General features: G+C 56.6%; 1 protein-coding gene across 3 annotated transcripts in view; it reads left to right on the top strand.

Annotated features, from left to right (window-relative positions):
* The first annotated feature begins 12,509 nt into the window (after nt 1-12,509).
* RNF157 (ring finger protein 157) overlaps nt 12,510-25,523 on the top strand; it is a 53,218-nt gene continuing 40,204 nt past the window's right edge. For 2 of the 3 annotated variants that reach the window (XR_006739885.1, XM_036412231.2), the window contains exons 1-2: nt 12,516-12,784; nt 21,653-21,771. Coding sequence is in view for 2 of the 3 variants with exons in the window: in XM_036412231.2 (XP_036268124.1) it covers nt 12,697-12,784; nt 21,653-21,771 (207 nt within the window). In the remaining variant the exon portion in view is untranslated. Of the gene's footprint in view, nt 12,785-21,652; nt 21,772-25,523 lie in introns of all 3 variants that reach the window. The other variant, XM_045572139.1, reaches the window with a different exon arrangement.

The following is a 25,523-nucleotide window of genomic DNA, read 5'->3' as shown; positions in this document are numbered from 1 at the left end:
GGGTGAAAACAAAAGTGGGCAACCGGCAGCCTCCGCGCTGGGAACCAGGAAGTCCTGTCACTGCGGGCGCGCTTTCACAGGTCCGTGCAGGTGCCAAACGTGCCAGGGCCGTGAGTGGCAGCATGTCCCTGGGCGGAGGCATTCAGCCGCAGGAGTTCTTAGGTCTCAGGTAAGGAGTTCGAGAGGGAGACGAGGGCCCGAAAGTGCCCACATTGCCAAACCTCTTGCCTCCTGGACACTGAGGCAGTCAGTCCCGAAGGGTGGTGTAAGGTTTACCATCTGCAGGGCCCCTGGGAGAGGCGTGGAAGGCAAGACCCCCAAGCCAGAGAGACGGGGTGACGGTTCTTTACGATGGGCCTGAGGTTGGTCTGGGCTGAGTGACATGCGGCTGCGAGGCGGAACGTGATCATTTGGCTTCATCCTCCTCTGGGCTGGGTAACCTGGGCGTGCCCGGCCTCCCCCCCCCCCACTACTCCCCCCTCCCCACATGCCCCTCCCCCAGATCAGTGCAGGGAGCACGGATGAGGTCATGTTTAGAGGGCTCTGAGCTATGGGATGAAAGCGACTCCCAAGTGCAAGGTGTCATTAACTCAGGTGTTATTATTTTATCTGCGAGGACAATGTGCGCAGGTAGAGCAGAGCCATAAACACAGGCCCATTAACAGCAAATGGAACACAGCCGTGCCCTGGGAGGAACAGAATCCTCCTCCGTGAGGGGTCTCGGCTGCAGAATGAGCGGAGGCGCAGCTGGGATGAGAAGCAGCCTTGGCCAGGAGTCCCTCGGGTGCAGATAACAAGGATGTTTTATTTTATATATATATTGGTTTCAGCCAGGGAGGGAGAGGGAAGGGGGGGTAGAAACATCAATGATGAGAGAGAATCATTGATCCGCTGTCTTCTGCGCCTCCACGCGCCCCCACTCCCCATGGGGACGGAGCCTGCAACCCCGGCATTTGCCCTTGACGGGACCCTTTAGTCAGCAGGCCGACGCTCTATCCACTGAGCCAACCGGCTAGGGCTTTTTAAAGCTCTACTTTTTTTCTACTGCGGAGGTTTGAAAATGAGTGAGCCTCGGTGGGGAAGAGGGGCCAGCTGTCTTGCGCAACCGTGGGAGGGATGGAGGATTGTAATCCCCACCTCCATCTCTGCAGGGCACTGGGTTCCTGTTCCTTCCTTCCTCCATTCTCTCTTACTCCCCTGACCCAAATGGGTCCAACCAAGCTGAGGGGAACTCCAGGGCCCTCAGGTACGGAAGGCCCGCCGTGTGCAGGTTCCTGGGACACTGCACAGCGCTGCACAGCATCTCTGGCTTCAAACTCCCAATTGGTGTGAAGCTCGGAGAGGGCAAGGAACCTCCTCAGGGTCACACAGCCCCTGCCTGATTTGTGCCAGCAGTAAGATCAGATGGGTTAGATCTGGTGTGAGTGATCCCGGAGCTCATTTCCTTCCTCCCCTCCTTCCTTATTATTATTATTATTATTTTAGTTCCTCTATTGTTGCTTCAAGACGCCACGTGGTTAGGAGGAGCAGAGAGATATTGAGAGGCGAGGAAGATGGGAAAGGATGCAAATGCCAAGATAAGGAAACACAGCCCTCAGGCCCCGAGGGGCAGCGCTCCTGTGGGTCATCCAGGAGGCGGGAGGCAGCATCTGGGGACTAGGGCAGGCAGCTCCCTGCTGGGGGGGGGGGGGGGGGCGCGGACTCTGCCGCTATTGCTTGCTCTGTCTGCTCAGTGCGACCTCAGTTAGTAACTACTTTTCCTTGGGAATGGGAGCCGTGTCTACTGTAAGAATATATATTTTATTGATTTTCCACAGAGAGGAAGGGAGAGGGATAGAGAGCTAGAAACGTCGATGAGGGAGAAACATCGACCAGCTGCCTCCTGCACAACCCCCACTGGGGATGTGCCCGCAACCAAGGTACATGCCCTTGACCGGAATCGAACCCGGGACCTTTCAGTCCACAGACCGACGCTCTATCCACTGAGCCAAACCGGTTTCAGCTCTGCTCAGTTCTGTTCTTCTTTCTTTTTTAAAAAATTACCTTAGTTAGCACAACAACCCAGCGATGTTGGGACCAGGCCTATCCTCAGTGAACAGACGCGAGAAATGGGATCAGAGAGGTTAAGTGACTTGCCCTAAGTGGCTCAGCGAGCTCAGGGTGGAGCTGAGAGCTGAACCCCTGGGGCTCCCCAAGACCCCAGTCTACTCTCCATCCTGGCCTGCCCACTGCTCCACCCCCCTCCTCCTCAGGGACCCTGGGCAGGTAGGGACGCTGGTCTGTGCTGTGAGGAGGAGCAGGGAGGTCAGACTGGTCGGGGGCTGAGGTCACGCCGGTGTACACGGTTACCGGTTCACTCACAGCCACGTGCCTCCGGGGACAAAGGCCAGACCGCGCCCGGCAGAGCTAATGGCGTTTCCCGGAACAGCCCGGTGGCCGGTCGCTCCGTCCTGTGCCCGCGGCCCGGCGATAAGGCGGCCTCGCCACGCGGCCAGGTGTGCTGGGGGAGGTGTGTCCCCGCCGTCCTTTGGAGGGACCCCGAGGTCGCTTGGCGGAGGGGAGGAGGCAGGCAGGCAGGGACAGCTCAGGAGCGGCCTCCGCTCAGGGGGCCTTGGCGGCCGGCTTAGACCCAGGCTCCCGGCCACTTTCCCTCAACGGCGCTGGGCCTCCCACCCCATCCCGGCATCCAAAACACAGGGTCTTGTTGCTGTGGCAGCTGCTAACCTGACTGCCCCCTCCCCCCGCCATTTTTAAAAGAAATATATCATACACCTCCTTAGCTCAGTGGTCGGCAAACTGCAGCTTGAGAGCCACGGTTGCTGCTCTGCTGACTGCGTTTGCCGACCACTGCCTTAGGAAAAACACTTAAAAAACATTTTAATAATGTGCTAATATCTTTAACCTGAAGTCAAAACTTCTGGGTAAGGGTAATGCCTTATGCAGTGGTCGGCAAACTCATTAGTCAACAGAGCGGCAGTTTGCCGGCCACTGCCCTAGCTGGTTTGGCTCCGTGGATAGAACATCGGTTCGAGGACTGAAGGGTCCCGGGTTCGATTCTGGTCCAGGGCATACTCCTCGATTGCAGGTTCTAAGCCTGGCCCTGGCCAGGGCGTGTGCAGGAGGCAACCAATTGATGTGTCTGTCTCACATCGATGCTTCTCTCTCTCTCTCTCTCCTCCCATTCCACCCTCTCTAAAAAAGAAAGAAAAGAAAAGAAATACATCATATACCAAGAGTTTGTGTATAACCTACGCACAGTCTGAAGAGTAGGAAAGATCCCAACATGCTAGTAGAACTTAAAAGTCCTAGACTAGTACCTTTGAAACCCTCACATGACTCTCCCCCAAAACATACTCCCTGCGCCCCAAACTCATGATCCTTAAATGTGCATTAGTCATTTCCTCGGTTTTCTTTGTCAGATAATCCATTGTTTGTGGTATCTCCAAGCAGTGCATTGTGGGTATGACAGATGGAGCTCATTGAGTAGGTGACTCACCTTTCTGCAGGGCTCAGTCCCGTCCCCTCCACTCACCCCGCGGGTGAGCTCAGCAGAGGCCCCTTACCAATATGGAGCGCTTGAAGCGAGGGCTAGCTCTCTTCCATGACCTCAGACAACGCTGAGCCAATCTAGCAATCGTAAGTCATGAGCAGGTAGTCCTGGAAGGCTCCCTGGAGGAGGGGGGGACTGAAGCCGGGAAGGACTGGGGTGGATAGGAAGGAGAAGGAAGGGGCTTTTGAGGGGGAGGGGAACAGTGGAAACCCAAGCACAGAGTGACCTTGAAAGCAAGTTCATAGCCAGGCTCGTTCAGGGCATCTGTTGGGAGACAGTGGGGTGAGGGAGTTGCTGAGCTTGGAGGGGCAATGGTTAGCGTCGACCTACTCTGGGCGGTAGGGAGGAGAGTGGTTAGTGTCCCTCCCTTTAGCCACACACACAAATGGTCCATGCTTTCTCAAGAGGGTGCCCTTAGATCAGCCGGGACAGGCCAAGCGAGGTTGAGGTAACATGCTGTCCCAAAGTCTTTTTAAAAAAATATATTTTATTGATATTTTACAGAGAGGGAGATAGAACTAGAAACATCCATGAGAGAGAAACATGGACCAGCTGCCTCCTGCACACCCTCCACCAGGGATATGCCTGCAACTAAGGTACATGCCCTTGACAGGAATCGAACCTGGGACCCTTGAGTCCGCAGACCGACGCTCTATCCACTGAGCCACACTGGTTTCGGCCAGTCCCAAAGCCTTGCTTCTCCCCCAGGCACAGCCTGCTGCCATCAGGTGGCCCTCCGGGCAGTGACCTAGTGACCCAGCGGGAGCGGCCCTGGCCTTATAGCTCCGAGTTGGCACCATTCGGCCCCGGGGCTGCCCCTGGCTTGCTGATGGGGTTCTCCTGGGACCAGTGGTGCCCGTGGGTTCCGTGGAGTGCAAGGCGGGCAAGAAGCCCTGGGCACCGAGCCAGGCTCCTGCCGGAAGCCGTACACACGGTGTCCGCTGTGCCTGGTCTGGAGGAAGCGCATGGGGGCTCCTGACCGCCCTCCGCACGCAGGCCCGGGTCCGAGAACATCAGCAGCGTCTGGCCCTCGGGCGCTCCCTCCCAGGGGCCTGCCAGGAGCCTGTTTTCCTTGCTTATCGCTAGCTGCCTGTCCCTCCGTCTCAGGCCTGGAGGGAACCACGTGGAGGAGAGACTGCTCGGGGCTGAGGTTTCCCAGAAGCTTCTGGAGGTTGCAGAGTCACCCTGTTTGGACCCAGCCTCGGTGCTGGCAGGGCCCACGCCCCGGGCAGTGCTCCCCAGAGAGGAAGGAGGAAGCCCCTGGAAGGAGGGCGCCGGGCTGCACCCCACGGAGTGGGAACCCCCCCCAGGAGGTGCCTCGTCGCCAGTGGCACCCGAGCTCCCGGCCCAGGGCCCTCAGAGCACGTGGTCCAGCCCTCGGGGCGCTCTGGCCCGACCCGCTGCGGACGGAGCCGGCCCTCGGAAGCGATGGCGGGCGGCAGGGTGTCTGCAGGCCTGTGGGAGGCCGCTGCTCCTCTGCCCGCTCTCGGCGTGAAGGTTGAGGCCCAAAAGGGTCCAGAGAGGAGAGGAGAGGGAGGGTCAGGGCTGTTTGAAAATTGTCCTGATTCTGCCCTAGCTGGTTGACTCAGTGGATAGAGCATCGGCCTGCGGACTCAAGGGTCCCAGGTTCGATTCCGGTCAAGGGCATGTGCCTTGGTTGCAGGAGGCAGCTGATCGATGTTTCCCTCTCATCGATGTTTCTAACTCTCTATCCCTCTCCCTTCCTCTCTGTAAAAAATCAATTAAAAATATATTTTAAAAAAAAAGAGAGAGAGAATGGTCAGATAAGAAGCGGCTGGAGAGGAAGCGGCAGCAGGCGGCAGGCAGATTGCATTAGGAGGAGGGCGATAAGGTGGGGGAGGGAAGCCCCAGGCAGGCCCTTTGTCTGACCAGCTCTGTGGCCGGTGGCCGGCAGGCCTGGCGCAGGGCGGGCTGTCCCGGTGACAGCTGGTGGGACAGGCAATCTGGTAGGACAGACCTGGGACTTTGAACGCTGGTGAACCTCAGGCAAGTTCCCTCTCCCTGCGCCTCCTCCAGTTTCCCATCTGGGAAATGGAAACAACTACAGCGCTTACCTCTGAGGGTTATTGTGAAGATTAAGTGAGATGGAGCGTTTAAAAGTGCTTGCATGGAGTCACTGCTCAAAAATAATTTTTCTTGCCCTAGCTGGTTTGGCTCAGTGGATAGAGAGCATGGGCCTTCGGACTGAAGGGTCCCAGGATGGGTTCCAGTCAGGGCACAGGCCTGGGTTGCAAGCTCCATGCCCAGTGTGGGGCGTGCAGGAGGCAGCCATTCAATGATCCTCTCTCGCCATTGATGTTTCTCTCTCTCTCTCCCTCTCCAAAGTAAACAAACCAACAAACAAACAAATAAAAGTCATCATTTATTGAGCACTGCTGTGTGCCAGGACTGGTACCAGGGCAGTGGCCGGCAAACTCATTAGTTAACAGAGTGGCGAACCATGGCTCTTGAGCCACATGTGGCTCACAAGCTGCAGATTGCTGACCACTGACCAGGGCTTCGGATGTGTCCAACTGAAAATCCACACACTCTGCTGGACTCGGGCTCATGCACAGGAGAGAGGACTGAGCTCAGAGACGCAGTACTTTTCCCAGGAGGCACAGGCCATGGGGGAGAGCCGGCTTGAACCCCTTCTCTGTGAGACCTCGGCCTCTGGGGGCTGGGGGGCCTGAAGGTCAGCATGCACTGAGGTCGCCGGAGGGACCCACTCGCTGCGCGGAGGGGGCCCGGCTCGCAGAGGCGGCTTCGCGGGCCAGGTGGGGTTCCGCTGAGCGGGGCTCACCCCGCACACAGGCGTTGGAAGGGCACACGGGGAGGGATTGTCACGAGCAAACACGCGAGCAGGACTGATGGCTGTCTCTGGGGCGCAAGCAGGTTATGGGGAAGCAGAGGGCAGAGAGGGTGTGGGGATGAGTCTGTTTTGTGTAAGGTCATGGGGAGCCATTGGAGGGGTGAGGCCGAGGGAGCACATGCTGTGCTGACTCTGCATGTGAGGAGTCAGCCCGAGAGGGACGTCCAGAACGGCAGAGGCGAGAGGACAGGGAGAGGGAGGCCGGAACCCCGGAGGGGAAGCCCGTGGAACGCTGGACCTCCCTCCATCCTCAGATTGCATTGCCGACTGTAAAAGATAACAGTCCGCAGCTGAGCAATACGATAAACACACACCTCGGGGCGCTGTAAAGATCTAAGGCCCCGGTTTACTGCTGTCGGGAGCATCTGTTTACGGCTCTGCCGCGCCCTGCGCAGCCTTTGAGGTGCCTGTGAGAGGAGCCGCCGCCGAACAGCGAGCACAGCTCAGGGTAAGAGTCACCGCAGAGGAGCCGGGAACCGCTGCGGGGTGGGCTATGGCAGGGTCAGGGCACCCATTGGTGTGACGGGACACTTCTCACCCCCTCGCTGAGGACCTGCCCGAACCCTGGGCCGCCATCCCTCCTTCTCAGCATCCTTTGGAGCCTGCGCCTCCGGGAGGAGCTGGTGACGTCTGACCTCAGCTCCACTATCAGAGGGAGAGAGAGAAACATCCACGACGAGAGAGAATCACGGATCTGCTGCCTCCTGCACGCCCCCTACTGGGGACGGAGACCACAACCCCGGCCTGTGCCCTGACTGGGAGTCAAGCCCTGACCTCCTGGTTCATAGGTCAATCAATGCTCAGCCGCTGAGCCTCTCTCATGCCGGCTGGAGTGGCGTTAGGTCACTGCCATGCCAGGGCCCCGGGCTGCGTGTCGGGTGCGTCTGTGTCAGGGTTCTGAGCTGTGTCCCGGAGCTGGCATCTCCTCTTCCACTGGCTTTAGAGAACAGCCTACTCCGAGAAGGAAGGAAAGCGAACCGGCAGGACAGGGGTTCCCGAAGCCAGGCTGGGTGCGAGCAGCCTGGGGTCCCCGGGCTCAGATGCTGGCCGGCTCAGCGAGTCCCCTCCCCTCTCTAGCCACGGCTTCCTCCTCCGTCCGGCAGCGGGTGGGCGAAGTGGCCTTCAGGCTGCTGCCAGGACACCATGGGGATCCCTGGCCGAGGGGGAGATTCGTCCTCCTTTTCTCGCCTGGATGGCTAAGCGGCCGCAGCGGAGCGTGTGGGAGCCGCGTGAGGCCATCACCACGCCGCCCGCCCGCGTGCTGGCGTCCCTGGGCTCTTTGCCGGCCGGTGTTTACCGAGAAGGGCGGCCAGGCCGCCGATCTGCACCCACTGGGCTGCCATGTTCGTGGGGCATGTTCACACCAACTTGATCACGGAGTGCGGGGCTGAGCTCAAAGCCAAGGGCAGGGCAGCGTCAATGAAGGCAAGAGCGACTGTGGGCTCAGGAAGGAGTGGCCAGGCTCTGGTTCTTGCTAGGAATTCCTGGGCCTAAACTAAGGCACCGAGAATGGCTCACCCGGCCGGAGCGGCTCATCCGTTGAGCGTTGACCCAGGAACTGGGAGCTCTCGGGTTTGACTCCTGATCAGGGCACATGCCTGTGTCACGGGCTTGATCCTCAGTAGCGGGTATGCGGGAGGCAGCGGATAGATGTTTCTTTCTCATCGATGTTTCCTATCTCTCCCTCTCTCTTCCTCTCTTTCTTAAAAAAAAAAAAAATCAATAAGAAACATTATATAAAACATTATATATATGTATAGAATGGCCTGATTCCCTTTTTAAAGTGTTTTTATTGATTTGCTGTCTCCTGTCTCCTGGGCTTGAGCCTACAACCCAGGCATGTGCCCTGACCAGAAATCAAACCCGAGAGCTCTTGGTTCCTGGATCAATGCTCAACCACTGAGCCACACTGGCCGGCCTCTCGTCCTTTAAACTGGGCCTCGAGTAGGATTCATGTGAGGCACCTGCCTGACTCGAGAGCCGAGGAAAGGTTACCCCCAGGCCCTTAGCCTCCTGCCCTGGGCCCACCACACGGGCGGGGACACGTGGTTTTCTCCGGGGCCTCCCCGGGGAAAGCAGGCGAAGACGCTCCACACCCCGCTGAGGGCTGGTGCTGGGCGCACAGCTCGCCGTCATCAGCGGCCACAGCTGAGGAGGACTGAACAGAGAGGAATCGCATTTGGCGAGAAGCACAGCATGGAAGCCGAGTGCCGTTCCCTGGAGGACGAGCTCAGCGTCCTCACGGCAGGGAGCAGAGGAGCCGCGTGGGCCCGGGGCGTGTCCGTGTGGGGGCGTCGGAGCGGGCTCCTCTGTGGGCATCAGCCTGGCCCACGGCCCGCGCAGGATGGGAAATCCTCAGCTGATGGTGTTGGCTCGAACCCCCGACAGCAGGGGCCTGGGAGAGGGATCAGGGCCTTGAGGCTGCTGATGGGGCCCTGTCTTTTGGGGAGACCCGGTGCTTGCTCGGAACAGCCAGGCTGCAATCTTCTTACCCCCTAGCAGGGCCAGAATGGCCGACAAGCAGCCCGAAGGGGCCTGGCCGGCTCCGCAGGCCCCATGTGCCCTCCTTCCCCCTCTCCCGCCGCCTGTGATGACCGGGCTGTGGCCGCCAGCGTTTCACCTGCAGCCTCCCTCCTCAAACAGGAATCTGCAGAGCCACTGAGAGGAGGGGATGTGCCGCAGAGAGAAGCAGAAACTAGGACAGCCCGAGTGAGTAGAACTTAGAGCTCAGGGGGACGGCTGACCTGGAAATGACTGTCCCTGCGCTTCCCCCACCTGCTCTCCTTTCTCCCTCAGCCCCGAGGCTGAGAGGGGCTGGGAGCTCATGAACTGCGGGCTTCTGCCTCCCTGCCTTCCCCGGATGCTTAAGAAAACCCGGACCGTGAAGCGCTGGTGCTCTGCTGGGATTCTCCCGGGGCTGCGGCCGCTGCGGGGAGAGCACAAGCTGCCAGCGGCGCTTTCACAAAGGACACTGCAGTTTGCATTTCATTTCCCTGCGTGTGCGGTGCCATCTCCGGGACATTCAGCCAAGGTGAAAGCGTTTGTGTGGCTCTCTCCACGGAGGTCGCTCCTGGTTCCTTTCCCTCTGGCCTGTGCCATCGCCTCCTGCAGGCCTCCTCCCAGCCCAGATCTCTGGTGAGGGAGCCAACGGGCACGGGGCACGGCGAGGAAGACGGGAGAGGCCAGCCGGCCTGGCAGCCAGAGGGCCTCTCCCGGGCATGGCTGCGCGCCTGCTCTTTGCCCTGGACCCCTGCTGAGCTCTCTCTCCCCAGACTGCAACCCTGCGAGTCTACAGCGCAGGAAGTGGGGCTCCAACTCGATTAGTTCACAGGAAGCCTCTGTGATCTAGAACTTTCTCTGCGCTTTCCCTGGTGCCTTTTTCTTCTGCCTCATGACCCCAGGCAGCTGGCTATGGCTGCTGCTGCTGCTTCTTCTTCTTTTAAAATGTATTTTTATTGATTTCAGAGAGGAAAGGAGAGGAAGAGAGAGAGAAACATCCATGATGAGAATCTTTGTTTTATGGTTTTTTTTTTAAATATGTTTTTATTAATTTTTTTTTTTTTTTAGAAAGAGGGAGAGAGAGAGAGAAACATTGATGAGAGAGAAACGTCCATACCTCCTGCATGTCCCCAACTGGGAATCGAATCTGAAACCTGGGCATGTGTCCTGACCAGAAATTGAATGGGTGACCACATGGGAAGACATTCAACTACATGATGAGAATCTTTGATTGGCTCCCTCCTGCACACCCCACACGGGGGATTGAGTTTGCAACCGGACATGTGCCCCGACTGGGAATCCAACCGAGACCTCCTGGTTCATAGCTTGACGCTCAGCCCCTGAGCCACGCTGGCTGGGCTCTGGCTCCTTTTTGAACCGAGCCCTGGCTCCGTCACTGCCTGGCCATCCTGCAGACCGACGCTTGATGCTCAGACCGGGGTCTGAAGGTACACAGGGTGAGGGTGCTGATTTGTCGAACTCAGAACCCAGTGCCTTTTCTCTGCCTCCGTTTTTCCCACTATAAATGGGTGTTAGAGCAGGTGTGTCACGGGGCTGCGGCGAGGGGTGCTTCCGTGTGTGAGAGCGTGAACACGAGGGCCTGGCACCCAGGGGGTGCTTGGTGAATGCCCCGTGTCACTCTGTGGGGCCTTGCTTTTCTCTACTGCCCCAGGCATGGGCTCAGGACGCATTCATGGGAAGAGAACCCTGGTTATAGGCGTGGGGAGCTACTCTGTTCGCTGAGATGGGAAGGAACCAGTTTCCCGGGCTCAGTGCAGGCTGAGGTGGGGCCAGAGCAGATCCTTGGGAGCCACACAAGTGAGCTGCCGGGTAGCTCAGGTGGTGAGAGCATCATCCTGACACCCCAAGAGGTGTTGGGTTCGATCCCCAGTCAGGGCCCATAGGAGAGTCGACCAGTGAATGCATAAATCAGTAGAATAATAAATTGTCCTTTCTCTCTCTCCCGCCCCCTTTCCCTCTCTCTCTCTCTCTCTCTCTGAAAACCAATCAATAAAAAGAAAAAGGCTGAGCTGCCTGGTTGAGCCACACCCCGGCCTGGCTCTGCCTGGGACTAAGAGACCCTCAGACACTGCTAACCCCCCACAGGCCCGCGTTACCACACGCGAGAGCAGGAAGGACAGAGGCGTCCGGGCAGAGCCCAGGGTGCGAGGCGGCAGTGCACCCGGCATGCACTGGAGGCCTTAGGTGAAGCTGTTCTAGACGCTTCGCGACTTGCGGTTCACCTTGACCCGGTAATGACAGGTGGGGCCTGTGTGTGGTGAAAGGGTGTGGAGGAGGATACCAGCTCCCACCCAAGGTGTGTCTGAAAGCCTCGGCGGTTAGGCCGGGCAGGGGGAGGGCTCTGTGCTGCAGGCTGTGCTGCTGTGGGTCTGAGCCAGGGACCTCCCGTTGGTGTCAGTCCGCACAAATGACCCCAGACACATGCCTCCATCCCAGGACCTTGGAGAAAGCCAATCACCTGGGCTAGGTGCCCTTAGTTCCGGAGGTGCTGGCTGCTGCTGGAAAGAAGGTGATGGGAATGTGAACTGTCCTCAGGAAAAAGGGAGAGTCCAGAAAATGGCATTCCAGACCCAGTCAAGGGGCCAGAACCCCAAACCTTGCTGAAGAACTGGGAACTTGTGTTCTAGCCGCTGAGGTTTTTGCTGATCAGTCCACCCTCTCAGACACATGCACACACGCACCAGGCCCACAGGTAAAATACAAGGTCTGCCACACAGGCTGGGTCTGTAATTACGCTTCGGGGTGACGTCTTCTGTCTGTCCGAGCTCTCCACCAGCGTGGGGTTTTGGAACCAAGCCTTCCCCAAGTTTCCAAAAGAGACAGCCAGGGCGTGGTGTCTTTTTTAAAATATATTTTTATTGATTGCAGAGAGGAAGGGAGAGGGAGAGGGAGAGAGAGAGAGAGAGAGACAGACAGACAGGAAATCAATGATGAGAGAGAATCATTGTTTGGCCGCCTCCTGTACGGCTAACACACCGGGTATGCCCTGACCACGAGGAATTGAACGTTGACCTCTTGGTTCCCAGGTGGACGCAAACCACTGAGCCACGCGGTCCGGGCCTGGCTGTCCTGGTATCTGGGGCTGACACCCCTGAGCTCGGGGCTGCCCAGGCTGGCCCAGGGGCTGGACACAGCATTGCAGAGGCAGAGGCAGCCCTTGGAACGATGCTGCCCTAGAGAGATGGCGACCGTCCCAGGGGGTCACCCGCAGTGATCACCCGGACCTCCACGCGGGGAGATGGGGCTGGCAGAGCACTTCGGAATGGCGGCGCCCACTGGGGGGTGAAGTGGTCCCCGGGACCCCTCTGCGGGGTCCTGACCTCCACCCCCGGCTTCGCAGATGCCGCGCTGGGTGGCCTCGCGTTTGGGGGACAAAGTGGGGCGAACGGGGCCGGCCCCGCGCCCCGCGGTCACCGGAGCCGGACCCCCGCGACCCCCGCCCTGCCCCGCCCCGCCCCGCGGCCGCACCGCCGCATCCCGCCGCCCATTGGCTGGCGCCGCGCGGCCGCGCCCGCCCCGCCACGCCATTGGCCGAGGCCGCGGTCCCGGCGGAGCCGCCGCTGACATCACGCGGCCGAGGCGGCGGCGCCCCCGGCCCCCGAGCCCCCTCCGGCGGCGCCGGCTGCGGCGGAGGATGGTGCGCGGCGCGGCCCGGGCTCCCCGCCGCCAGCGCCGCAGGCCCAGGCCGGCCGCCCCGGGCAGGCGCCCCCCGCTGCGGGCGCGGGGCGAGCGGCCGCGCTGAGGCGCCGCGGCCATGGGCGCCCTGACCAGCCGGCAGCACGCGGGCGTGGAGGAGGTGGACGTGCCGGCCCAGTCCGTGTACCGCTACCCGCCCAAGTCCGGTGAGCGCGGGCCCCGGGGAGGGCGGGCGGCCGGCGCCGCAGAGGGTCCGGCGGGCGGGGGCGGCGGGGCGCTGAGGGGGGCGCGGGGCGCTGAGGGGGCGGCGGGGCGCTGAGGGGGCGGCGGGGCGCTGAGGGGGCCGCGGGGCGCTGAGGGGGCGGCGGGGCGCTGAGGGGGCCGCGGGGCGCTGAGGGGGCGGCGGGGCGCTGAGGGTGCGGCGGGGCGCTGAGGGGGCGGCGGGGCGCTGAGGGGGCGGCGGGGCGCTGAGGGGGGCGGCGGCGCGCTGAGGGGGCGGCGGCGCGCTGAGGGGGCGGCGGGGCGCTGAGGGGGCGGCGGGGCGCTGAGGGGGGCGGCGGGGCGCTGAGGGGGGCGGCGGGGCGCTGAGGGGGCGGCGGGGCGCTGAGGGGGCCGCGAGGCGCTGAGGGGGGCGGCGGGGGGCGGCCCGCGCCCGGTGCTCCCGTGATGGCGCCGTGTGCCGGGGCCTGCGGCTCCGGGGGGCGGGTGCCCGGGCGCAGGCGGCCCCTCCTCCCCGCCCGGACCCGTGTTCCCGGGCTGAGGGGGGCGGGGCGCGGGGCACGGACACGGCACCTGTGCGCGGCGCGGCCCTGGCCGGGCATCCGGGCCCCGGAGGGAGGGGGACAGGCACGGGTTCGAATCGGCTTTCTCGGGGGACAGCAGGGCTCAGGGCTGCTGGCGGCTGCAGGGGGCCGGCCATGCCTTCCCAGAGGCCGTCAGCGGGGAGGGGCCTCGCAGACACGCGTGGGGGTGCGAGGACCACGGTGACCCGGGCTGTGCCTTCGCCGGAGCCGCGGGGAGCCGCTGTGGCCTGGGGGCGTTTGGAATGGGGTCGGCCCGGGACCGGGCGCGGGCATATAGGATGGATGGAGGGACCTGGCACCCAGAAGGCCGGGTGGCGTGGGCATCCGTGGGCATCGAGTTGGAGGCGGCTTTGACAGCAAAGGGGAGAGGCTCGCCAGCAGCGGGAGCGCCCGCCAGTCCCGAGCTGCTGGTGCATGTCCAACTCTGCCCTGTTCCTTGCTTTCCTTCCTCCAGGATTTTCGGGGACCCCTGGCCCCCATCCCTCGGCGGCCCAGGCCCTGGCGAGGCCGCGGTGACTGGCGAGGTGTCGGCGCCGGGCAGCGGGATAAAGGCTGCTAATGAGAGGCGCCGGCTCCCGCAGTGCGGCCGCCGGGTCGTGCCAGGTGAACCGCGGGCACCAGACAGTGAACCTGCCCCTGCAGAGCGGCTGCCGGAGCGGCTTCTCTTCTCGCAGCTTCTGTGCCAGGGGATGCGCCTTGCAGGGATGCACGGGTTAGCACGGGCCTGGGCCCAGCTGTGGCTCACCCGGGTTTAATCCCATTCCCGCTAATCACGGCTATGAACCGGGGGCTAACGGTTTTGCTTGCTAACAGATGGAAATAAGCACATGTGCTTGTGAAAAGAAAATTTTTTAAAAATCACTTAGCTATTATCGATCAGGAAATGGAGCGTGCTCTGCTGAGCTTGGAGTTTCGGTGGTTGGCTGCCGCCTCCGTCACCCGTGGGAATTAGGGGGGGCAGTTCATGGACCGCTCTCCCCCCTCCCCCCGAGGATATTGATAAACGTATGAATCTTGGATGATGATAATGAGAGGTAATGGATCAAACTAAAACTGTTCTGCCCAGCCTGGGCGGGGCTCAGGGGTTGAACGTTGACCTATGAACCAGGAGGTCATGGTTTGATTCCCGGTCAGGGCACAGGCCCTGGTTGTGGGTTCAATCCCCAGTGGGGGGCATGCAGGAGGCAGCTGATCAGTGATTCTCTCTCATCGTGGATGTTTCTCTCTCTCTCTACCCCCTTCCTCTCTGAAATGAATAACTATATTTAAAGAAAAAAACACCGAAAACTTTTCTTAGCCAACACACTCAATATCTGTAGTCTTAATCCTCTCCATGCTACCAACTTTTTAAAGTTTTACCTAATTGTTACTCATTTTAATTTATTTTTTAAATATTTTTATTGATTTCAGAGCAAGGGAGAGGGAAAGAGAGAGAAACATCAATGATGAAAGAGAATCACGGATCGACTGCCTCCTGCACGCCCCCTACTGGGGGATCAAGCCCACAACCCAGGACCCTTCAGTCTGCAGGCCGCTGAGCCAAACTGGCTAGGGCTTGTTACTCGTTTTTAGTTGGAAATACTGTGTGTGAGAAATCTGTGCTTCAAGTGGACCAATTATTTATGTTGAAGGCGAAACATGGAAACGGGAGTGGGAAGCTTGGTGTACTTGGGGATTCGTGTCCACTGGCACCTCCCCCGCTTCACCTGACCATCACATGGACGTGGCTCTTCATGGGAGGAGAGTGCTCAGAGCTGAAAGGGACCTTTGAGAATGTGGCTAAGACCCACACATTTCACCGGCAAGAAAATGGAGGCCCAGGGAAATGAGTTGGTTTGGCCAGGATGGCCCTAGAGGTAGGGCTCTTTTTAAAAAATAAATATTTTTATTGACTTTAGAGAGAAAGAGAGGATAGAGACATAAGGACACCAATGATGAGAGAGAATTATCCATCAGCTGCTTCCTGCATGCCTCCCACTGGGGATGCCAACCAAGGTATTGATACATGCCCTTGATCAAAATCGGGGACCCTTCAGTCCGCAGACCAACGCTCTATCCACTGAGCCACACAGGTTAGGGCTATTTTCTTTTTAATTTTATTGATTTTAGTGAGAGATAAACACTGATTTCTTGTCCCACCTGTGCGTGCGTTGGTTGATTCTCATTTGTGCCTGGGAGGGGTTGAACCTGCAACTGCGGCATATGAGGACCCAGACCAGCTGAGCTACCTGGCCAGGGCCCGGCCGGGTCTTTGTCTCTTTATTTTTAATCCCTCCTCGGGGATCTGTTTTATTGGAGCGAGGAAGGGAGAGGCAGAGAGAAGAAAACATCGATGTGACTTGGTTGCCTCCCCTCTACACTCCAGGCAGAGATGGGACCCACAGGCCAGGCTCGTGCCCTGGCCGGGAATTGAACCTGACCTTTCCGTGTACAGGATGATGCTCCAACCAGCTGAGCCACTCCGGCCAGGGCAGGTCTTTTCTTTCTTTCTTTCTTTTATTTTTTTTAAAAAATATTTCATTGATTTTTTACCGAGAGGAAGGGAGAGGGATAGAAAGTTAGAAACATCGATGAGAGAAAAACATCGATCAGCTGCCTCCTGCACAACCCCCACTGGGTACATGCCCTTGACTGGAATCAAACCTGGGATTCTTTAGTTCGCAGGCCAACGCTCTATCCACTGAGCCAAGCCAGTTAGGGTGAGGGTAGATCTTTGTCATTTTTTTAGTTAGAAGCTAGACACGCTATGGAATCCTTCTCTCCCAACTTTGCTTCTTTAAGAGCCCACAATCATTTGCGTAGCAAAGGCGTGACTGTGCCGCGGTGGTGGCTTTCATGCACGCATGCCTGTCTTTCGAAAGGGCTGCCCACGTTTATAGGAGTCCTTAGGCTCGTGTCCTCTCTCCAGGAAGAAATGGACACGCTACACAGACCACTTCATTCATTAAACTTCGTACCCGACTCATCCAGGTCATTTCCTGCTACATATTGGAGCAAATGGAAAAACAGGAGTAATTCATTTTGCTCAGATGTTAAGACGTAAACCCGTTATAAAAATTCCCAATGGCCCGGTTGGCATGCCTTGGTGGTTGAGCATCGACCTATGAACAAGGTTATGTCTCCCTCTCCCTCTCCCTTCCTCTCTCTAAAGACCAATAAAAATATTTTAAAAAACAATGTGGCTCTGCCACAGTTTGATTGGTACTTTAGCTAAAAATAAGTAGGTTCCTGAAAGTTGTAGTAAATACATTTAGTCCCAGGGGAAAAAGCACACCCAAATATTGCTCTGTTTAATGATGATGTCATCGAGACCGAGACCTCAAATGCTACTAGTACTTTCCTACACACTTACAGGTGGTAATGCTGGTACTTGGGAAAATTCCCGTGTATTTTTTTTTCTTCTTTTTTCTACCTCATTGAGAGCAGACCAATTGTTTTCACTTCTTGATTTTGTCTTAAGGTTTGATTTCCTTGTGTGATGTGGATGTGTCTTCTTTATTTTTAAATATATATATATATATATATATATATATATATGTATTTTTTAATATATATTTTATTGATTTTTTTTTACAGAGAGGAAGGGAGAGGGGTAGAGATCTAGAAACATCGATGAGAGAGAAACATCGATCAGCTGCCTCCTGCATACCACCCACTGGGGTTGTGCCCACAACCAATGTACATGCCCTTGACCGGAATTGAACCTGAGACCAATTATGCTCCTGCCATGGCTGGTTGCTCAGTGGTTAGAGTATTAGCCTGCAGACCGAAGGGTTGCAGGTTCTATTCTCAGAAAAGGGCATGTGCCTCAGTTGCAGGCTCAATCCCTGGCTCAGGTCAGGGCATATTAAGGAGGCAGCCAATTGCTGTATCTCTCTCACTCCCCCTCCTCCCTCTTTAAAAAAAAAAAAATCATTGGAAAAAAATATCCTCAAGTGAGGATTAGAAAATGAAAATTATGCTCCTTCCAAAATTTCAGAGCTTATCATCTAGTGTCAGATGCAGAACGCCTGCCTACAGAGGTGAACAAGAATGCAGAAGGTGCCATGAAGAAAAGGGACTATCTCAGGAATGCAAGGTCGGTTTAATAGCTGAAGAGTCAGTCCATGTTAATATACTATGTTAGTGGAATAAAGAAAAAAACAAACAAACACCATATGGTCATCTTAATAGATGCAGACAAGACATTTGATAAAATCCAACACCCGTCAGTGATAAAAATGAAAAAATATCCACACCCAAAGGGTTAAGAATAGTCATTCATAGCAACAGGCATTCACAGTAGCTAAAAGGTGGAAATAACCCAACAGTCCATCAACTGATGAATGAAACAACTGATACATACAATGTAGTAAGTCCACACAATGGGATGTTACTTGCTAATAAAAAGGAATGAAGTGTTGATATTTGCTACAACATGGAGGAAACTTGGAAGCACGAATGCTAAGTCAGAGAAGCCAGATGTGTATATTGTATAATCCCTCTTATAGGAAATCCCAGGAGAGGCAGATCCAGAGAAACAGAAAGTAGATTACTGCCCGCCAGTGGCTCGGGGAGGGGAAATTAGGAGGGACTGCTCGTGGGATCTTTTTAGGGTAATGAAAATGTTCCAAAATTAGATCATGGTGAATGGTTACATAACTGAATATTCTAAAAAACCCTGGGATTGTACCCTTTCCATACCTGATTACATAATATGTGAATTATATCACAATAACTTTTTTTTAAATGGATGATAGACCTAAATACAAGAGCTAAAAACTATAAAACATTATAAGAAGATATGAAAGAAAATATTTATTATTATTTTTAATCCTTGCCCAAGGATATTTTTTCTTTTCTTTTTTAAAAGATATATTTTATTGATTTTTTTACAGGGAGGAAGGGAGAGGGATAGAGAGCTAGAAACATCGACCAGCTGCCTCCTGTACATCCCCCACTGGGGATATGCCCGCAAACAATGTACATGCCCTTGACCGGAATCAAACCTGGGACCCTTCAGTCCACAGGCCGACGCACTGTCCACTGAGCCACACTGGTTTTGGCACCCGAGGATATTTTCCATTGATTTTTAAAAGATATATTTTCATTGATTTCAAAGAGGAAAGGAGAGGGAGAAAGAGATGGAAAATCAATGATGAGAGAGAATCATTGATTGGTTGCCTCCTGCACGCTGCCCACTGGGCATGGAGCCTGCATATGCCCCGACTGGGAATCGAACTGTGACCTCCTGGTTCACAGACCGATGCTCAGCCACTGAGCCCTGCTGGCCGGCTCCATTGGTTTTTAGAGAGAATGGAAGAGAGAGGGAAAGACAGAGAGAAATATGGATGTGAGAGATAAAAAGTATAACCCATAAAAGAAAAAAAACGGATAATTTGGATTTCTTCAAAATTGAAAATGTTTCTGCTTCAAGAGATGTTAGGAAGATGAAAGATAAGCCGGCCTCTTAAAGAAAATATTTACCAATCACTTGGACTTTTTTATCCAGAATATCAAGAACGTTTACAACTCAATATTAAGACAACACGCCCTAACCAGTGTGGTTCAGTGGATAGAGCGTCGGCCTGCGGACTGAAAGGTTCCAGGTTAGATTCTAGTTGTGGGCAGAGAGGAAGGGAGAGGGATAGAGAGTTAGAAACATCAATGAGAGAGAAACATTGATCAGTTGCCTCGTGCACACCCCCTACTGGGGATGTGCCCACAACCAAGGTACATGCCCCTGACCAGAATCGAACCTGGGAACCTGCAGTCTGCAGGCCGATGCTCTATCCACTGAGCGACACCAGTTTCGGCAGTAAAGCTGTTTAAGGAAACAGTGCAGAGGGCACTGGCCAGGGCGCGCCATTGGCTGGGCGTCATCCCTGCACCACAAGGTTGCTGGTTGATACCCGCTCTCACATCGATGTCTCCCTTCCTCTCCCTCTGTAATAGCTTCATAAGGTCCATTGCAAAACAGAGCCTGCTTTCTGAGAGGAGTCCTGGTGCCAGCTCTTAAGATAAAATGTCTTTAATTCCATCTTCTTCCAGAAGAAGAGGGTATTCATTGAGTTTCAGGTGAAGATGGGATGGCCAGATGAAAAGGTATGGCAGCTGGTTAAAGTGCAGGACTGATACCGCAGCCGGTGTGGCTCATTGGATAGAGCGTCGGCCTGTGGACTGAAGGGTCCCAGGTTCAGTTCTAGCCAAGGGCATATGCCTAGGTTGTGGGCTCGATCTCCAGTAAGGGACATGCAGGAGGCAGCCAATCAGTGATTCTCATCATTGATGTTTCTCTCTCCCTCTCCCTTCCTCTCTAAAATCAATAAAATATAGTAAAAAGAAAAGATCTGGACTGAAACGCTAAAGAAAGGTAAAAGACACAGGCTGGCTTGGAAGTCCAGTGGGAGGAAGGAGAAGGCGCAGGTGTGAACCGCCCACAGGGCCTGGCCAGCTGCGTAGGCGGCCATCCCCACGGCGATCCTTTTCGGAAAGCGGTTTTATCATCTCTGCTTCCCAAATGAAAACATCAAGGCTCAACAGTGTTAAATTCTTTGTTCAGGGTCATCAGCATCAGACCCAGCCCTGGCCTAAGCCAAGGCCTTAGATTCTATGAGGGAAGGACTGGAGCTGAGAGAGAGAGGGAGAAGGGAGGGTGGAGGAGGAGTGAGCTGTGGAGCCGGGAGGTGCGCATGGCCTGGGCCAGGAGTGGCGCCAGCGAGAGGCAGGGAGAGGCGGAAGCCCCGGAGCAGAGCCTGGGCAGTGAGACGGCGTCTTCGGAGAGTCCTGGGGCGGATGGAGCTGGGAAAGGCTGTCGGCCTGGGGACAGTCTCGGCTCTTGACCTGAGCTGCCGAGCAAAACTGCAGTTAGCTGCACGCTATGCTCGTGAGCGCTTTCTCATGTCATACCGAGAGGGGGGCATTTCCCATGGAGCCCGGCGCCTTCTCGGAGCCCTCGCTCTGCCCCCAGGCCACCGGGCTCTCTCTGGCCGGATCCCGTAAGCTGATTACCGGCGCCTGTCCCTGTGCCCATCCCTCACCGGACCGCGCACAGGCTGGCAGCTCGGCATGTCCCACGCTGAACGCGAGCCGCTCCGCGCCGGGCACCCAGCCTGCGTCTCCCCGTTCCTCACCCGTCCTTGTGGGCTCCTCCCTTCCCTAAGTCACCTAACATGTAATAAATATATAATTTCTCCACAAATACATAATGCAGAGAGAAGGCGTCTTACGAAGGGCCAGCTTCACGGGGCCTGAGGGTTCGAGAGGGCCCCTCCCCCTCTATAAATTATGCACCTGGAAAACAGGGCGGTAAGTGCCGGCATCAATAATGAATAACCAAGCTCTCCTCAGCGATGGCTTGCCCGGTGGCATCCTGGCGGACGGCGGCTCTCGGTGGCTTTCCGTTTGGGTGGGGAACTCATAAGAGTTTGCTCTGATTCGGGTGCGACGGCTCTCGAAGAATCTTCCCGTGCTTGCTGGCTGTTTAAAGAATCGCCTGGCCCGGCCGGCATGGCTCAGGGGGAGAGCGTCGGCCTATCCTCCCATCCCCCGCCAGAGCACAGGCCTGGGTTGCTGGCTCAGTCCCCAGTGAGGGGTGTGCAGGAGGCAGGTGATCGATGATTCTCTCTTATCATGGATATTTCTCCCACTCTCTCCCTTTTCCTTCTTCTTTGACATCAGTAAAAACATCTACAATTTTTTAAAGATTCCCAAATGACCCTGGCTGGTTTGGCTCAGTGGATAGATCGTCGGCCTGTGGACTAAAGGGTCCTGGGTTCGATTCCAGTCAAGGGCGCATGCCCAGGTTGTGGGCTCGATCCCTAGTACAGAGCATGCAGGAGGCAGCCGATCAGTGATTTCGTCTCATCGTTGATGTTTCTGTCTCTCTCTCCCTGTCTCTTTCTCTCTGAAATCAATAAAAATATATTTTTAAAAAGATTCCTAAGTGCATGGAGGACATAGAAAAATCTCCTTGAGTTTAAGGGGGGAAATCAGGAACAAAATGCACATACGTACGTGTTCACGGGTGTGCGTGGCGGGGCCTTCCGGTCTTGGGCTGAGGGCGGACAGGGATCGCGGGAGGACCCGGTGAAGGCTGCTGGGAGGAAAGCAGTGGTCGATGCTGTCTGGTGGCGCGGCTCCTCCCTGCCACGGGTTTGCTTCTCCACTGGGTGCCGTTGTCCCGGGCATGGCACCGGCTTGGGTGAGGGGTTGGGAGCCCGCGTCTCCCCAAATCGGCACTTTCCCTGGCCCCGTCTGCCGGTGTCATTGAGCTCGTGTCTCCCTCTGCAGGAAGCTACTTCGCCAGCCACTTCATCATGGGAGGAGAGAAGTTCGACTCGGCCCACCCCGAAGGCTACCTGTTTGGAGAGAACAGCGACCTGAACTTCCTGGGGAACCGGCCCGTGGCGGTACGGCTTCCCGGGGTGCTGGCGTGGGGGGGCCCGTGTCTGTGGCTGGGTCTGAGTTGAGGGGTTCCAGGGAGACAGGTGGGGTCCTGGGGGGCAGAGGGCGCCTCCTGTGGCGGAACTGGGTTGCTGGCACTAGGAGCCGTGCCAAGGCCACTAGCTTCTGCCGGGGGTGAGGCCGGCTCCAGCTATCGGTGGGTTCAGACTCTCTTTCCCTTCCTCTCTCTAAAAAATCAATAAAAACATAAAAATTAAAACACACACACACACACACACACACACACACACACGTGCTTCCGGCTTCAGTTGAGCTCTGTCGGTTTTGCAGCTGCTCAGCAGGCGGAGGAGCGATGCCGTCTGTCCTGGCCGCGCCAGACGAGGTGGCCGGGGACAAGATGTCTGGAGTCGCCTTGCGCACCCGTCTCCCTCTCTGCGTCTCTCCAGGGTGTTTGCTGGGTGGCTGGTTTTCTGCGTGTGTGGCCTCTTAGAGCATCCAGACGGCTTTAGAGCCGGTCGGTGCTCGGTGGGGTTTGGGGTGAGGCTTGCGCTGGCTGACAAACTTCCTAGAATTCCCCGCTGTGCGTCCGCCTTCGTGGGCCTGTGGGTGCCTGGCCGGGGCCTTGACCTTCAGTGTGAGTCTTCCCCCCGGAGCCTCTGCATGGCCTCTCCGCGGCCGTGTTCCCAGGGTGATCACTGCAGGTGCTCCCCGGGTGCGAGCAAACATGTTTCTCAAAAGACATCCACGTTTCACGTGAAGAAAGCAAGTAGAAACGGGCTGCCAGGCGTTCTCTGGGTGTGTCATCCGTCCGCACCCTGAGCCCTGGTGCTGGCCCTGCATCCCTGCTGGTTTGGGGGAGGGTGGGCGGCCCAGTGATGGAAGGGCTGGCAGCTGAGTCCCCAGGCATGACTTCCACTCCAGTGACATCTCTCCGTGTTGCTGGGGCGCCGGGGGGTGTCGGGGGGCGTGGGGTTGCAGAGGAAGGGGCACAGCCTTTTAAAGCCGCCCGCCAGCTCGGGCGAGGACAGCCCCCTCTCCGGAGGGCATGCAGACGGCTGCGATGAATCGTTAGGTCCACTGAGAAGCCGTAGGCTTCTGGCTCTGGGACTGTGGTCTTCCCGCCTTTCTGGACGGTCGCGCTGAGAGCAGTATCATTCGCCTCGCTGATCTGGCTCAGTGGATAGAGTGTTGGCCCCTGGACTAAAGGGTCCCGGGTTTGATTCTGGTCCAGGGCCTGTGCCTCGGCTGCAGGCTCCATCCTGTGTGGGAGGCAACCCATCCATGTGTCTTTCTCACATTGATGTTTCTCTGTGTGTGTGTCTCTGGCTCTTCTCTCTTTCTAAAACATAAAAATGTGATTATTAGAAAGATTAGAGAAGAAGCACTGGATGGACCATCACTCCACCTTCGTGTGCACTGTGGGGCGGTACTGAGCTGAGCGGCCTCTCAGGAGACTCCCTGAAAGTCTCAGGGGCGGGTGTACAGCACTAGCGTGTCCGTGTCCATGCCTGCGTGCTCAGCAAGACGGCGGGAGGGAGGGAGGTGGAATCGAGATTTCAGCAGGGTTTGCATCCGCCGCTCCGCTCCCTGCAGCCCTGGCACGGCTGCGCTGGCTCTCAGGTTACCCAGCTGTGAAGTGCGGGCGGTTCTGACCTTGGAGGCCTGTCCCGCTGGGGAAATGCCTGGACGGCGCCAGGCGGGAGGACCCTAGAGGGCTGGTGCTTTCTGCGGCACCTGCAGGTTCTGGGGGTGGGGGCACTTGCTGGGCTTGAGCTGGCTCTGTGCTCTGTGGGGGGCAGAGGTCACTGCTCCTCCATCCCGGCCATGAGAATTAAATAGGTTTCTAGCCACCTGTACGGAGTGCTTGGGTTTGTTTCTTTCTTGTAAATTTTTCAATCACAGTATCCCTGCCCTGCCCGGCTGGTGGGAGAGCGGGGCTGGTGTTTGCTGCGTGAGGGTGTGTTCTGTGGGCATTTGGCTGCTAGGGTCTGAGTTACCCAGAGGCTGGTGAGCGTAGGCTGCTGGGGCGGTCCGCACCTCGGGGGAGGGTTACCTGCAGCAGCCGGAGAGCAGCCAGCTCTGTCTCCCCCGAGGTGCAGCTGTGCCCCCGCCCCCCTGATACTGAAGAGAGCCAGCTGCCAAGAACGTGGAGGCTGACCTCAGGTCAGGTAGAGGCAGGTGTGCCAGCCGGTCTGGGGAAGCATTTGTGCTTATAGGTGCATCTGCGTTCGCAAGAGGACCATGCCCGTGACCCTGGCACAGTGGTCGCTCTTGGGGTGCATCATCGTATTCTCCTCTATGTTGTTTCAATGTTCCCGGTTGAGCATGTATTTATTTATTTATTTGTTTTTAAATATATTTTTATTGATTTCAGAGAGGAAGGAAGAGGGGGAGAGAGAGAGAGAAACATCAATGATGAGAGAGAATCATCGATGGGTTGTCTCCTGCATGCCCCCCAATGGAGATCAAACCTGCAACCCAGGCATATGCCCCTGACTGGAATTGAACCTGGGACCCTTCAGTCCACAGGCCAATACTCTGTCCACTGAGCCAAACCGGTAAAGGTGTGTTTTTACTTATTTTTTTATTAAGTTAAAGCATTTTAAATTTCTTACCACACAGAGAAGGAACTGCTGGATGGGATTCTGTTGTGTGCATGTAACACATCCTGCAGACCCATTCGTCCCTGACACATACGTGGGTGCCGTCCCCCTCCTGTTGTGACTAACGCTGCTGAGAGCATGGGCGTTTGTTCAGTTTTGTAAGGCGTATATGCACACAGCATTGGGCTGAGGGAGTATGATTATTTGGCTTTAGGAAATTATGTAAATGCAATTATTTTATTTTCAATGTTGAAACTTGTCCTCCTATCTAATAAAAGAGTAAGATGCAAATTGACCATCACTCCAACATACAAGATGGTTGCCCCCATGTGGTCACAAGATGGCTGCTACAAGATGGCCAGCAGGGGAGGGCAATTTGGAGGAACCAGGCCTGCAAGGGAGGGCAGTTGGAGGCAATCAGGCCAGGAGGGGAGGGCAGTTGGGGGCAATCAGGCCAGGAGGGGAGAGCAGTTGGGGGGGACCAGGCCTGCAGGGAAGGGCAGTTCAGGGGGACCAGGCCTACAGGGGAGGGCAGTTAGGGGTAACCAGGCCTGCAGGGGAGGGCAGTTAGGGGCAGTCAGGCTGGTAGGGGAGCAGTTAGGCATCAATCAGGCTGGCAGCCAGAAGCAGTTAGGGGCAATCAGGAAAGCAGGCAGGCGAGCAGTTGGGAGCCAGCAGTCCTGGATTGTAAGAGGGATATGCGACTGCCCATTTAGGATTGGACCTAAACAGGCAGTCGGACATCCCTCGAGGGGTCCCAGATTGGAGAGGGTGCAGGCTGGGCTGAGGGACACCCCCCCCCCCCCCCGCACGAATTTCGTGCACTGGGCCTCCAGTTATTAATAAAGACGAAGAAATTATTTCAGAGGCCTTCTTGTAGAGAAAGCTGCCTTGGGCCACTCGGTGAGTGAATACTGAATATGTAAACAGACTGCTTTGTGGTGTAGCGATAGCATCAGTCACATTTCCGAACCACTGTGCTGTAGATTTTACTCAAGAGTTCCTTTCAACTGCTTCTTGGTTCCTGAGATAACGGGGACCAGCTGGCCACTTGCATGTGGAGAGGAGGATAGTTTTTTTGTTTGTTCAGTGGATAAGAGCATAAAACACGAGACCGCACAGTAATTGTAAAGTTAGCTACACGTTATAGGATT

Source organism: Pipistrellus kuhlii, unplaced genomic scaffold, assembly GCF_014108245.1.
Source record: "Pipistrellus kuhlii isolate mPipKuh1 unplaced genomic scaffold, mPipKuh1.p scaffold_m20_p_44, whole genome shotgun sequence".
Classification (NCBI taxonomy): Eukaryota; Metazoa; Chordata; class Mammalia; order Chiroptera; family Vespertilionidae; genus Pipistrellus; species Pipistrellus kuhlii.
The sequence above is the reverse complement of the archived record's forward strand: the minus strand, read 5'-3'. Positions and strand labels throughout refer to the sequence as shown.